Source organism: Habropoda laboriosa, unplaced genomic scaffold (genome assembly GCF_001263275.1).
Source record: "Habropoda laboriosa isolate 0110345459 unplaced genomic scaffold, ASM126327v1 scaffold65, whole genome shotgun sequence".
NCBI classification, from domain to species: domain Eukaryota; kingdom Metazoa; phylum Arthropoda; class Insecta; order Hymenoptera; family Apidae; genus Habropoda; species Habropoda laboriosa.
The window spans coordinates 2180918-2194522 of NW_017100254.1; the positions used below are offsets into that span (position 1 = coordinate 2180918).

At 35.2% G+C, this 13605-nt stretch overlaps 2 protein-coding genes across 2 annotated transcripts; one reads left to right on the forward strand and one right to left on the reverse strand.

The window, feature by feature from the left end:
• The first annotated feature begins 1455 nt into the window (after positions 1–1455).
• Positions 1456–3980, forward strand: LOC108572430 (peptide-N(4)-(N-acetyl-beta-glucosaminyl)asparagine amidase). The gene is made up of 6 exons (XM_017934667.1): positions 1456–1677; positions 1755–2050; positions 2125–2355; positions 2466–2640; positions 2795–3214; positions 3296–3980. The coding sequence occupies exons 1-6, from the start codon at positions 1456–1458 to the stop codon at positions 3866–3868; spliced, it is 1917 nt and encodes a 638-aa protein (XP_017790156.1). The 3' UTR covers positions 3869–3980.
• A 1034-nt stretch (positions 3981–5014) lies between these two features.
• LOC108572353 (ubiquitin carboxyl-terminal hydrolase 8-like) lies at positions 5015–9837 on the reverse strand. The gene is given in 10 exon segments (XM_017934574.1): positions 5015–5429; positions 5527–5879; positions 5951–6157; positions 6224–6328; positions 6406–6642; positions 7439–7588; positions 7685–7960; positions 8019–8901; positions 9013–9380; positions 9519–9837. Coding segments are annotated over 10 exon segments (2961 nt in total). The 5' UTR covers positions 9786–9837; the 3' UTR covers positions 5015–5314.
• Between the last annotated feature and the right edge of the window lie 3768 nt (positions 9838–13605).

The following is a 13605-nucleotide window of genomic DNA, read 5'->3' on the forward strand; positions in this document are numbered from 1 at the left end:
TTGTAAGTTTCGAATCTGACGAAGTTTCTCCATAACTTTATAAATCCGAAGAAGCCGCTTCTATAACCTCAACATTTGAGGATTCACCTTCATACAATCTCAACTTTTCTCCCATAACCTTAAAATCTTGGGGTTACACGGGCATGGAATTCGTAGGGCCGTTCCCATAACCTACATGTTTGGTGAGAATCGCCTTTATACGTTTAAGATCGAAGAGGACCACCTCCTTAATCTCGAGCTTCAGGGAAGGAATCATAACCTCAAAGTCTGGATAGGTGGGTTTCCCATATCCTTAGGGTCTTGGGTGGACCAATCTCTATATAACCTTTGAAGATACTATAATCTCGCAGTCTTGCATTCACTGTGGAACCTCTCGAATTCTATTCTTCTTACGTGAACAGAAAAATTTCTTATTCGAAAGTAACGAAAGGGAGTCAGAAGAAAGAATGTCGTACTATGATTCTGAATGCCTTAATCTGATTCGACTTCGTTGCGATGCTCATAGAGATGTAGCTTTTTATCTCGCGAACAGTATTCTTGCACGGTGTCGTTTTCATACAGACATCGTATACATTTCGAGAGCATTCTGAGACGCGCTGGATACGCTTTTCTTATCTCAACGCCATTCTCTGGCATCGTATATACGATGCTCCTTAACGATATCAGTAGCATACAATAGCGTCGGACGTTGTTTATAGACATGCCATTATATTTCGAACGGAAAAGAACTTTTGTATTTCTAACAGGTTTCGTTTGAGAATAACGCACGACCTCTATGTATGGCAATTGTTGTCTCACGATGCATTCTAATGGAATGTTTGCTTCAAGAATTCTCGCGTGAGAATGGTTGAAACAATGCTGCGAAAAACTTTGAAAGCCTTCGTTTTATATTGCCAGAATTGTTTCATATGAAAATAGCGAATAAATGAATGAAATATTTTGTACATTTTATAGTTTCGTACTTAGAGATATATTAACTATTAAAATTAAAAATTGTTTTTTTTTCGATTATTTTTAGTTTAACGTTATCATCAGATTAATCTTGTGTACTTACAATTGACAAAGAAGTATGCACCGACGATATTGTATCTTCTGTAGCTACTTTACCATCATGTGGTAATTATGATTATAAAAAATTCTATTTTTTTGGTGCATAGAAACTGTCTACTGTACCGACAGAAGATCTTCCATGAGAAAATTTGACCGTAACAGATTTTGAATAAATAATAAGATACGCCGTTAATTTAGAATACACAAATGCATAGGTACTTACTAGATAGAATTATTCTATCAATTCCATGTAGTTTCTTTCGTCACCCACAAACAGCGCTGATGAACGATTAATAACACTGAAACGCACAGGTTTGCTGGGTGACTTGCGTTTCAAGTACGAAATCGCATTTTTCCTTTAGCGTTACACGTGTCATTCTCGTTAGTTGTGCACGTATTTCAATCATGGATAAGGATTTACAACGATCTTTGGATCTGTTGAAAGAGAACGAAGAACAAGTACGAAACGACGCTGAAAGTGCATTGTTAACTATCTGTCAGAACATTCTGTCGCATCCAAATGACAAACAGTATCGTAAAGTACGACTCGATGATCCTATGGTCATTACAAAATTGCTCCCTGCTCTTGGAGCCATAGAATGTTTGTTCGATATTGGTTTCGTCGAGGTAATTATACTAGATAATTAAAGCATCGCTTTCTATGTGATGAATTTTTCAAGCTAACACGTTTGCTGGTTCAATAGGCAGATGAACATCTTTCTTTGCCACAAGAAACACCACTTGCTAAATTACAAGCTCTACAAAGTTCACTTAGCAAAAACACTTTTCCCAAAACAAGTGTCACTGGGAATGCAGCATTGCATAACTTGATACCTGTGACATCCACAGTGTATGAGAGACACTTCTTCACAAGAATAATAAGTTTCTTCGAAACAGTTTTGAGATATGAGGATGGAAGCCTGCAGGAGAAAGCTAGAAAAGTAATACCAATTGAAGAGCTTGAGATTGCTACTATGACAAGGATCAGGCAACTGCATAAGTAATAATTTATTATACAGAATTTGGTTCATAGACTAGGTTTATTTCCATTATTTAGTTCACTTTTTCTTCTAGACATATTAAAATGAAACAGAGTTGTCCAGATAGAGCTACTAAAAGTCAGTACACTGATGTTGATGTAGATGATGCAAGGGACTTGTTTCTCATGGAGTTGTTGCATTGGTTTAAGTATAAATTTTTCACATGGGTAGACAAACCAAAGTGTACCAGATGTTTCTCAGAATGTAGAAGTCTGAAGACAGTACCTTGTGATGATCCTAAGTGTTCTCAAGTAGAAATATACAGGTAATTTGCTATACACAAAAATTTCAACTCTACTATTTCATAAACAATCGTAAAAAATGTTGTAAACAAAATTTCGTAAACAATGAAAAATGTGTCGAATGTCATTTTAGATGTACTAAATGTGCAAAGCGTGTGAAATTCCATCGTTATTCCGACCCAGAACCGTTGTTAACTCTAAGACGTGGACGGTGTGGAGAATGGGCTAATGTCTTCACACTGTTATGTAGATCACTAGGATATGATGCAAGATATATACATGATCATACAGATCATGTTTGGACAGAGGTGTGTAATGATAATAAATGAAAAATATGTGCAAAGGTATCCATTAACTCATTGCAGTATGGAAATTGTTCATGCAAGAGTATTAACTGTTCTCTAAAAAATTTCCAGTATACATTAAACTAGTTAAATGGCCAATAACATATGAATAATTTAGGTATGGTCCATACATGAAAAGAGATGGATTCATCTAGATCCATGTGAAGACATCATGGACAGGCCATTGATGTATGAAAAGGGTTGGAAAAAGAAACTGTCCTACGTATTAGCTTTTTCAAAGGACGAAATACAGGACGTTACTTGGCGGTATACTCGTGATCAACAAGCAGTGATGAAAAGAAGAGATGTTTGTTCTGAGACTAAATTGTTACAGTTTATCGAATCATGGAATAAATATCACCAATCCTCTCCTAACTATAGTGCCTCCCGTAGGCAGTATGTGATAAAAAGAAGACTGTTAGAACTCGCGGAATTGATATACGTGCCCAACAAATATAACTTTGACGATGATGGCAATTATCAAGGGCGGATCTCCGGTTCCAACGAATGGAAATTGGCACGAGGAGAAATTTGTGAGGTACAAAAACGGAACTGGGAAGTTAACGTTATATTTAAAACATTATCGGTACAGTAAAATGTTCCTAACCAAACTTTTCAGGCAAATGCAACCACGGACTATTCTTGGGATATTTCAAAATATAGAGACGCATTTCATTTGCACTATTCCATCGTTAATGATGCGTATACGGTGACAGATAACGATGATAAAGTATTAATGTATTTATCCGGTTGGCAGAACGGTGTAAACGAAGCACAAGGTGGAATGTTCCGTAAAAATGAGTACGATTGGATGGTAGTCTACTTAGCTCGCTCACCAGGAAGCAATTCTGGTAAAGTAAAATGGCATTTCGTAGTATCAAATTCAAATTTATGCGTGAAAACGTTCGATTTACGCGCTACCGTAAAAGTATTTCAAAACGCTAATGTATCGTGGGAGGTGGAAGGGTTCTTCGACAATGCGAATCAAAATAAATCCGTAGTTTTAACTATTAACGATTGTTCTAATTATCATACGGACCAATTGAAAGGATCGTTAAAATTAATTCTCACAGCGTCTGTTTCCGGTGGAGAAGGCGATTGCGCATGGCAACACGCGCAGCTTTTTCGACAAAGTTTAGAGAACAAAAACGATCGATCGTTATCAATCGATGTTCAATTAGAGAATCGGTAATTCTAGTATTAATTTATACGATCTCATCGGAATACTCGATGTTTGATAACAATACTTTGCCATGCTTATACGTATTTTAATAACGTTTTCTTTTAAATTGAAAGTAGTATGATTTTACTAGGGAGAACATATTGATATTAGTGTACAAGTTCGATTTCAAGATAGGTAAGAACATTCCATATTTAAAATTTTGTCTTGATTACGAAGTACATGTTTTATCCTGTATTACGTTTATATTCGCTAATTAGTTTATAAGAAAATTATCGAGATTATGTTGGAACGAATGTAAATGTTTATCCAATAAAATCGTGAAATGAAATGAAATCGTCAACTTGTGTTGCGAATAAAGATGAGTCTTTATCGTGTTTGTAAGTTCGAAAATTTTTATTTTATATACAAAATAAGCGAGCTAGTGATGGCACTTGTTGGAGACATTCATATTCGATACATTTTACACAATTTCTTCCTTTTTTAATAACGATTTTTGCAAGCATTAATAATATCTGAACACAATTTCAAGTATATTTATATATTTTCTTCATATATAATCATTGAATGTGATATATAAAAACAGTCCCACAACTGTTGTACTACTATGATCGCTTACATCTGCTCCAAAAGCATTAACATATTCTGCTACCTTTATTTTTTCTCCAATTATCTTCCATTATATAAAGATAATAATAATAATACGTCGTTGTGTTTTAATGAATTTTACAATACATATTATTGTAAGTACAGACTTGCGAAATACTAAGAGAAAATATTAATGTGCAACAATTATTCACGCAACGTGTACACTTTTGCAGCAAACTTTACCTAGTTTAATTTTTCCCTCGAATAATTCTGGTTGTTCTTGAGATAACACGAGAAAAGATTTTCAAAATATGATTATAAATAACTTTATACAAAGCTAATGAGTATGAGTTGTCGATAAAAAAATTATCGTATTTCAAACGGAGGAGTGTTGCATTCGTGTGCACAGAAAATGCAAAGTGAATGTAAGATTATTTATATTACAACATATAAAGATAAAGAGTGAAACAATATTGCCGAAACATATAATCGGAATAGAGTGCAGTACATGATATATTTAGATATATTTTCCTCTTTTTTTTTTCTCTTACGATGCATTTTCCTGCTTTTTACTAATCTCTCTCTCTCTCTCTCTCTCTCTCTCTCTCTCTACTGCGCGATGTAATTCCAATATGGTACCGAAATAACAATTCCGACTTAATGTTATTTTATTTACATATTTTTTTTTAGAGTATATCCCAGCACCAATGAAGCCCTTAATGCTGTCGTGATCTTATGCGTGGCGTCCGCATAATTAATAATATATTTCATACACGTACATACAAAAAATATTCAATTATCTACATCGTCACAGAACACTCATGACTATTTAAGTAATACGTCAGCCATTCTTGGCCCTTTGTGTTAATACTAAATAATGTTGCTCGAAAATGATGTATAAAATAACAGATAGGCAGTGGTATTCTGAGACCTTACTTGATTTATCGTCACTTCCGTAACCGTTTGGTCGTCGTATTTATACCATCTGAACAAACAACACGTTTCACGCCATTAGTTCCACTAATTATTATTTTATCCTTGTCAAGTTATTGCTGAACGGTAAAAAAAAAATTGGTACTCACTTATTTTGCGCGGCGTTTTTACAGAACGACGTGTAATGTCCGCCTCCCATGGTTCCGTAATGATTGGACATCGCGTACAAACTGTAACTATAGTTGCGAATATTCGAAATTGTCGCACTGTTACTATCTGTCACCAGATGCGGTTTCAAATTAAAATCTGTAAGAGGAAAATCAACAGCTGTGTTTCTCTTCTCGAGCCATCCACCACTTTCAGCGAAACGGTTCAAATGTATCACTATTATTGGCGCCAATTTGACGAAGTCGAACTTCTTCGTCGCCTCGCGTGCTGTCTGACACTTGGGACACTTCCAGCCTACCACTTTTTGCCCGCTCACGAATTTTATAATACAATCCTGCGAACCAGTCAAATGTATACACAACAGAAAAACATTCTTTTCGTGACGAGGATAGAGCAAAGGCTTACGTTTAATGTGCATCGGTTAGAGTGAGGTAAGGACATCGTCAGGCTGTTGAAAATTTCGTATGTGGTGCTGCTTTGTTTGCAAAAGCTACACGTTATGGTGGATCTCAGCTGACCAAAGAACAGATCGGATATTATGGATCTCTGTGACCCCATGGCTTTGTCCCAGGCTTTCTCAGCTACTGTCATTTCCAATGGTACTTTACAATTCTGTGAGTAAAGCAATACAGTTTTTATGAGCGTGAAATTTAGCGTGAAGGTAGTGTGAGACGTTACCTTCTTTAGATCATTATGCATCCAGTCTAAGAGAAAAGTGAGAAATTCGTGAGAGTCCTGTTGTTCATAGCTTTCAAACTGCAATTTGTACTGGCCTACTGCAATCTAACAATTATAACACACGCTTTAGTATATCGGAAATTAAATGATAATGTTCTTGTTAATTCTCTATAAAATCATACTTTAAGATCGTGTGGAGATATGCTCTTATATTGTCCTCTCCAGAGTGCTTTAATCACTTGCGCTACTTCTTCTACGACCTGCCCTTGTGTATTGTTATCGTTATTCGTGTTAAGATCATCGGCGTACAAATTGTCCATAAAATACTTTGCTAGATGCGTGGTGTTACTTAAACACTGTATAATACTATTCATGTAACACGAGTTGCCCAAGTTCTTTAACCCTGTAATTCCTGGATGCTGTAACACAAGAGTCACTGTCCTAAATGTTTCTCACTTCCTATTATGTAATATGTATGTACATATATAATATATGTCTTCTAAAAGCAAAATCATTCTCAAAATAATATTATTTTAATGTACCTTTTTAAAATGATACACATTAAAACCTGATACGAACTTTCTGGAAAAATTTACCATCTTTTGCGTACACTTTATTTGATCATGACGATTACATGTCTCTCTACGTGTTTCACTACATTGTCTATACCATACTGAACACAATGAGCACAATTTTTCTGATCAATGCATTCGTAATTTCGATGTTAATTCGACGCTGAACGTTTAATTACAATTACGTGTATGAGAACGTCACCCGGTAGCGTTCGATGACGATAGTCGAACATATACTGATACACATCCGCGACGCGTTGCTTCGAAAAGCTGTCAGCAAATTGGATTCAGAAGCCGTACAAGTTGAAAATGTTTCTATGCTCACGTGCGTATCTGCCACGCGGGATCGCAGTCACGCGACTTTTCTTTACTGCGAACTTTGAATTATCTTGTTTTCTTCATTTAGATTAGTCTAGTGATTAGTACAGTTTCGTACAGTGATCTCGAATACGTAATTAAATTGAAGTAAATTTTTTGAAATTATATTTGGTACATTTGTGCATTTAGTATTATTCTGATTCAGCCACGTGTACTGGAAACACGTGGCTATCAGTGATTACCGATAAAACGTTCTGTGTAAATTCATATCAATAAGAATAAATTAATTTTTTTTTGCATTTTTTTACACTGCCTCGATACTTACAACACTTCCATGAACAGGTGTCATTCGTTCCTCGCGATTTGCCCAACTGAGATGGGACATTTTATTATCACCATAAGTTCCATTTTGATTGTACAACGGTGTTTGTGGTTTCGAGCTTCTGTCCACTTGTGGTGCCTTATGATCGATTAACTGAATAATTTATAAAAGTAAATTTTCAGTTTTTTGATTTTTTTTAGATATTGCCTATATTTTGAAATATTATCTTTTGTAAGTTGACAATGGTACCTGCAGTAAATTTGGGCTGGAGTACGAACGTTCCAAATTACCACCGATCGATGAACCACTGTCAACTTTCAGAGGTTCCTTATGAATGTTATTTTCGTTCTCTTTCGCCGATAATTCTTTGTAACTAGTTTTCGTAGACTTCCTGTTGGTAAAATATATATAATTTATTATTCAATTGAACATAAACTCAATTTCTTCACCAGAATTGAATTTCACGGTTTCCATTTTCGTATAATACTTCGTCAGTTCATCTTCGATTATCTTATACTCTGTTTGCTGTAAAAAATATTCTTTTAATTTCACATGTATTACACATGTAATAATACAATATTACCTTCTCTTCCAATTTCGTACACAAAGACTTCACGATATCACGAATATCATCCTCATCGTCCGAGCCTTTATACTTAATACTATGTTGCATATACAAAGTGCGTTCCTGTTCTAAAATTTCTTGCTCCAACTCCTGTTTATTCTTTGCTATTTCATTCAGCTGTCTCATTAGCTTCAAAACTGCTTTTGATTCCGACGTGTCTAAGGAAACTGGTTTCTTGCTTCTATCGACAGTCGGTTTCGTTAGTACATCATTCTTTTTAATGATGGTCATAGTTTTCTTCTCTTGAAGTTTCGACGAATCAACATCGAATGATCGCAAACTTGAATTAACTTTTGAGACCTTATTTGCTTCGACAGAAGTACTCGTGGAATTGTTGGACAGCATGGAAATGTTGTTACTTTCTTCCGTGTCCAAATGTTTGTACCACAGTTTATCGTTTGTGATTTTAATCTTCGACGTGGTTTCCTCTTTAATTACAGACTTCAGGTTGATGGATTTAGTTCCACGCGATTTAATAATGTTCTCTTCTTCGTCCATATGTATCCATTCGGGATACTCTATGTTATCCAACATTTCGTTTGCAACGTTGTTTGAAGCAGGTACTGCAATATTAGGATTTGTGGTATATGCTGGATAACGAGTTATCCATTCAGCGTAACCACCGTCCAAAATTGTGATTCGTTTATACTTTATTCCAGGGTCCCAATCTTCTAAAATTTTCCTCAATATGTTTAAATGATTATCTGATGACAATGTTTTACTCGACGTATCCCAATCGAGTAAAATTATCACATCTACATATTGTGATCCCCTGTGTCTAAATAGGTCTAAAGATTTCTTGTCTTTGCGTAAGTATTGTTCAAAATGCGATGTTAATGCTCTGGAATGAATGATTTGCTGTTAAGGAAAATTCATTTTAGTGGAATGTGATTTACCTGTTTTAAGGTAAATTAATCTAACCTAACCTGTTTTAAGGATTACATTTACCTACCCAGGTTTTATTTTGTTATTCGGAATGTTAACAGATTTGTTAGATAATATTCTTGATGCTTCAAATTCTAATTTAGCCCTAATGTCAATGATCAAGTATCTACTATCTACTTTTTGTATTAAATGAAACAACTGATCACAGTTTATAATTTCTTCATTATCATTAACCAATGGATCTTTGGTCGGTGTCTCTGGCAATTTTATAGGACCATCAACAGGAGTCATATGGGTGTCCCGTCCTGAATCATTATCTATATCCATTTTCTCTGTGCCATTACCCTTTGGCAACACTTTTTCTTTCAACTTTAGATTGTACCTTACATCTAACCTTCGATTTAAGTCTGCAAGTACTTTTTTTACTTCATTGATCTAGAAGAAACAATTGTATATTCTACTTGTTCATGTTAAACATCCAATATTAACATCTAAGTAGCATCTCAGAACTTTACATTCAGAATACCTTTATTTGAGAATGATAAGTTTAATAAAGCATACGCCACTTCCCACCTGATTGACGCGCATATTTGTTAAGGAGAGTATCTTGTCTTCTTTATATTCCGGTGTACTTTTCAACCAATCAATACTATTCATCCATCTCCTTAACAAAATATACTGGTCCTCCTCATCTCCTCGTAATCTGGCATTCTCTGCCAGATTATACATTTCTGGTAATCTTTTATAAACATCAGACGGCCTTTTTCCTTTGTACTTAATTGTGGCTACTTGTAATAGGTCCTTTATGCTGGTGTAACGTAAGGGATTCTTCTCTGACATTTTGATGGTTTTTAATGTTACAGTTCTTCAATTCAATATGCAGCAATTCTGTGGTATCCTGTAATATAAAAAAAAAGTCGTTCAACGCATTAAACTACGGTAAAATAAAGAAAGCTTAAAAAAAATTAAGCATTTCGTGATTAAAGTACTGGTTTTAAACGGATACTTGCGTTATGGTTACCAAATTTTTACGTAGCTATAAATTTAATTTAAAATATACATATAGCACGCATAATTAGCAGGGAAACCACTAATGTAATTGAAATGGTTTGCCTTTTCACTCTGACAGGTCTGTTATCGAAATAGGCACGATTGTAAATTTCGATGTTACTCCTTCTTACGATGGTATACAAAACATCGCATGAAATGTCATGTTTATTTGTCAATAGAAATGTCAAATGCACATAAACACTGGCCGTCAGAGAAATTTTCTGTTTAAGCGATGTACTACCGCTTTTCTACATTATAGTAACGTGACGTTTATTGTACTAAACTTTGGCGCCCTCTGACACACTTTGCATAGAAAACCTTTGATATTTTGTATGTTATAAAGTTTTCGGTACTGCTTCAGTTAATTCTTCGAATGCCACGTGGGTCGTCAATGATCTACGATATACTAGGAAGTAGATTTTCATTGGACAAATTTATTCTTTTCACTTAATACGAAAGTAAACTAAAGGTGGAAAAGGTTAAAAAAGCTATAGAATTTTTATTTATTTTAACTAAACACAAAGATAAAAATTTTTAATTCAATTTTATGAGAGTAGTTAACGTTTCAGATTTTGTGAGGTCTGATGCGTAAAAGAAATATTTTTCTATTGGTCTTTCTGTTATAATCTCATTATATTCATATTGATGTTCTAATATTGATGTGCTATATAAACAATCTTAATTACGTAAGTTATAAATATTAACTTTAGTTTCTTATAAAAAGGTACTTTAAAAAAATATCAAATCTTGAAATATAAATAAATTTTATTTAAAGTGTAAACGTGTTCGATATAAAAGAAAGTTACCATACATTGATAATGCAGTTTTAGTGCAGTAGTTTACATGTTTATCGTAAGATGGTGACAACAGTCGGTAAAAACATTTAATCGCACCTGCTTGTTAAACTTCTTGCAAAAACGAATAGCAGTATAAATTTTTTAACGTAACAAAAATGTAAAACTATATATTATTGAAGCAGCAGCTACAAATTACTTATTTGTATTAATCAGACGCGTTACAATTAATCTTTTTAATAATTCGTATTTAATTAAGTGTCCAACTATCTTCAATCTGTGCAGGCATTCTTAATTGCATTTCGTTTCTACTTTGTCGCAACGATAAAATTGCACGGAAATCTGATGCGTTGCACATGAAAATTCATGTAGTTTGTACGCTTCGTATCTTGTTACACGAGCACTTTAAAAAATTGTACACGAAACGCGCATCGTATTTTGCAACGCGCGTATCACCCACTGTTGTGTAGGCGGCTAGCAATAAATATACGAAAATGTGGCAAATGTAACGTACACGCACGTGCAACTTTCTATTTAGTTCATGAAATAATTAATGTATTGTTTTTTCTCGCCCAGAAATAAATGCGTTGAGTTTTGGTGATAATTAACCTAAAATTTCTACGTTTGAAAAATTGTTTCCATATAACACAATTAATACAATTCACACTGTTAATTTTTTAATACCTTAACACTTTTAATTAGTACTCTGCATCTTTAACATCGTTTAATCAATTTACAAGCGACACTTTTAAACTATTTCACACCATTAACACGAAAAAATATTTACGACTTCGAACATGACGAGTCCCTGGCAATAAAGCAGTCGTAACGTTTGAACGCGTTTCCAAACGAGTATGGTATTGATCTCCACAGGGTACGGGAATATTCAAAATAGGCGAAGCGTGTTCGCGAACGATTGATTTTCAATGAGAATCGGCCGGTGACAAATCGTAGGGAGTTTATCCATTGCGGTGCAAGACAAATTGACGTAGCGGTGCTGGAGGACCCTCTTAGGTACATCGGTGGCTGACAAACTGGTCAAAGCCCTCTTACAACCCTCTCGGCTGCCAAATTATCGGACTCCTGTGGACAGCAAAGCCATTTGTACTGTCCACCGGCTAAGACGTACTAGGGCCGAGGATAAAGATGATCTTACGAGTTGAATCAATCGGTAATCGACCATCGAAACGATACATTTATCGACGTAGCTTTAAAACAGTGACGAAAAGTGTGATACATATGTACCACGTAACCTCTCGTATGATATAATGGTGTTTTTGTTACGGTTAGTACCATTTAGGTTTTTAAATTTTTAATTTTTAATAATGTCGTTTTATTTTATGTTAAATGTTGTTATTAATTTTGACGTATGAAAATTTATCATTGAATAACTTGTAAATGATTTTAACTTGAGGAATGAATGAATTTCAAATCTTCTTCGTAAATGTACATACATGGAAACGAAACTCGTGCAGATTTTACTTTTCGGAAATGGCCCCAGTTAATGACGCCGAGTGCTACATGCCGGCGTACGAGACAAGAATAATGAGATACGTAATTCCGCGCCATGTTACGATGTTATAAAGTATATCGCGAAACGACTTTGCGATCAAAATGTAGTTAAGAAGCGTACCGTTCGAGATTGCTAAATGCTTTCATAAAGGGGAAACCGATCTTTATGAATTAACGAGATAAATTGTTTTATCTTGAAGAAAAAACGTTTCTCCCTTTATTGGCATAAAGTGAACGAGGTTAGGAACTCTACGAAACTCTTTTATACACGATCTGTCATTTTCACGAAGTTTGGAAAAATTTCACAGGAACAACATAAAAAGAATATTCTTTCGTTGCCGTTTATAAAATTTCTTTCATTTATCGAATTGTTCACTGCCATTTAAAAATATCTAACCTTCATAAAATAAACTTGTTCCTAACCTATGCAAGCAAAATTAAAGAAAAATTTCATTCACGTCAAAAAATCATGCACCATTTTCATTTTCCATACATTCACATGAATCTTCCCATAAAAGAAGTTCTAAAGCAACGATTTTCATTCTCACGCGACAATCAGAAGCAGAGAGGATCCAAGGAAGAAGGTAAAGAGATTGGGGCTTAAGCCAGCAACAATATGGCCGAACGGAATGGAGTGAAACGACCGGCTGTCGGATGGAGTGAGTACGGTCGACAGTAGTTGGTGGGCTATAATAACGTATAAAGTAATTAAGGACATCGGGCGACAGCCTGGAAAAGGGTAGGGTGGCCAGACGGGGTGCGGGGAGGGGAAACGGACAGTTTAGGGAATGCGACATTTACATAGTAATTAAATCGCGGGAGCAAGTGGGACCGTTGGGGAAGATACTGGTGCTCGAGCAATTACAGACGCATTAGATTGCGGTAAGCACTTGTTTATGGCCTACCCAGCGTCGCTTCACTCGACTACTCGATTCTGTTCACTCGTTCACCTCGCAGTTTCGCCTTTACACACGTCGACTTTTTTCAAATTGCTCCCTCTGGCCATTGAACGATTAACTTATTTCGATCGTACAGGTATTACCGATCGAGAGGGATCAGCCGAGTTCGTTTCGCTTAAGTTTTTTGGTTAACTAAAGAATAGGTAACTGCATACGCGATTTTGCATCCGGAATAATTGGTGTTTTGTGTTAATTGGATTGGTTAGATCGAGAGGTTAGATTGTTTCGAGCGAAAGGTGTTATTTGTGCGATATTACCGATCGTGTGAAGTCATGTGACGGTTCGTGAGTGTTACTGATTGACGTTTTATTGGTTAGAAATATTGTATGTATGTGAATCAGGTTA

Excerpts from the sequence above, each read along its gene's own strand:
- LOC108572430 (XM_017934667.1), top strand. The coding sequence starts at position 1,456 with ATGGATAAGGATTTACAACGATCTTTGGATCTGTTGAAAGAGAACGAA. Across the intron at positions 2,051-2,124 it reads AGGATCAGGCAACTGCATAA|ACATATTAAAATGAAACAGA; the intron begins GTAATAATTTAT and ends TTTTTCTTCTAG. Across the intron at positions 3,215-3,295 it reads CACGAGGAGAAATTTGTGAG|GCAAATGCAACCACGGACTA; the intron begins GTACAAAAACGG and ends CAAACTTTTCAG.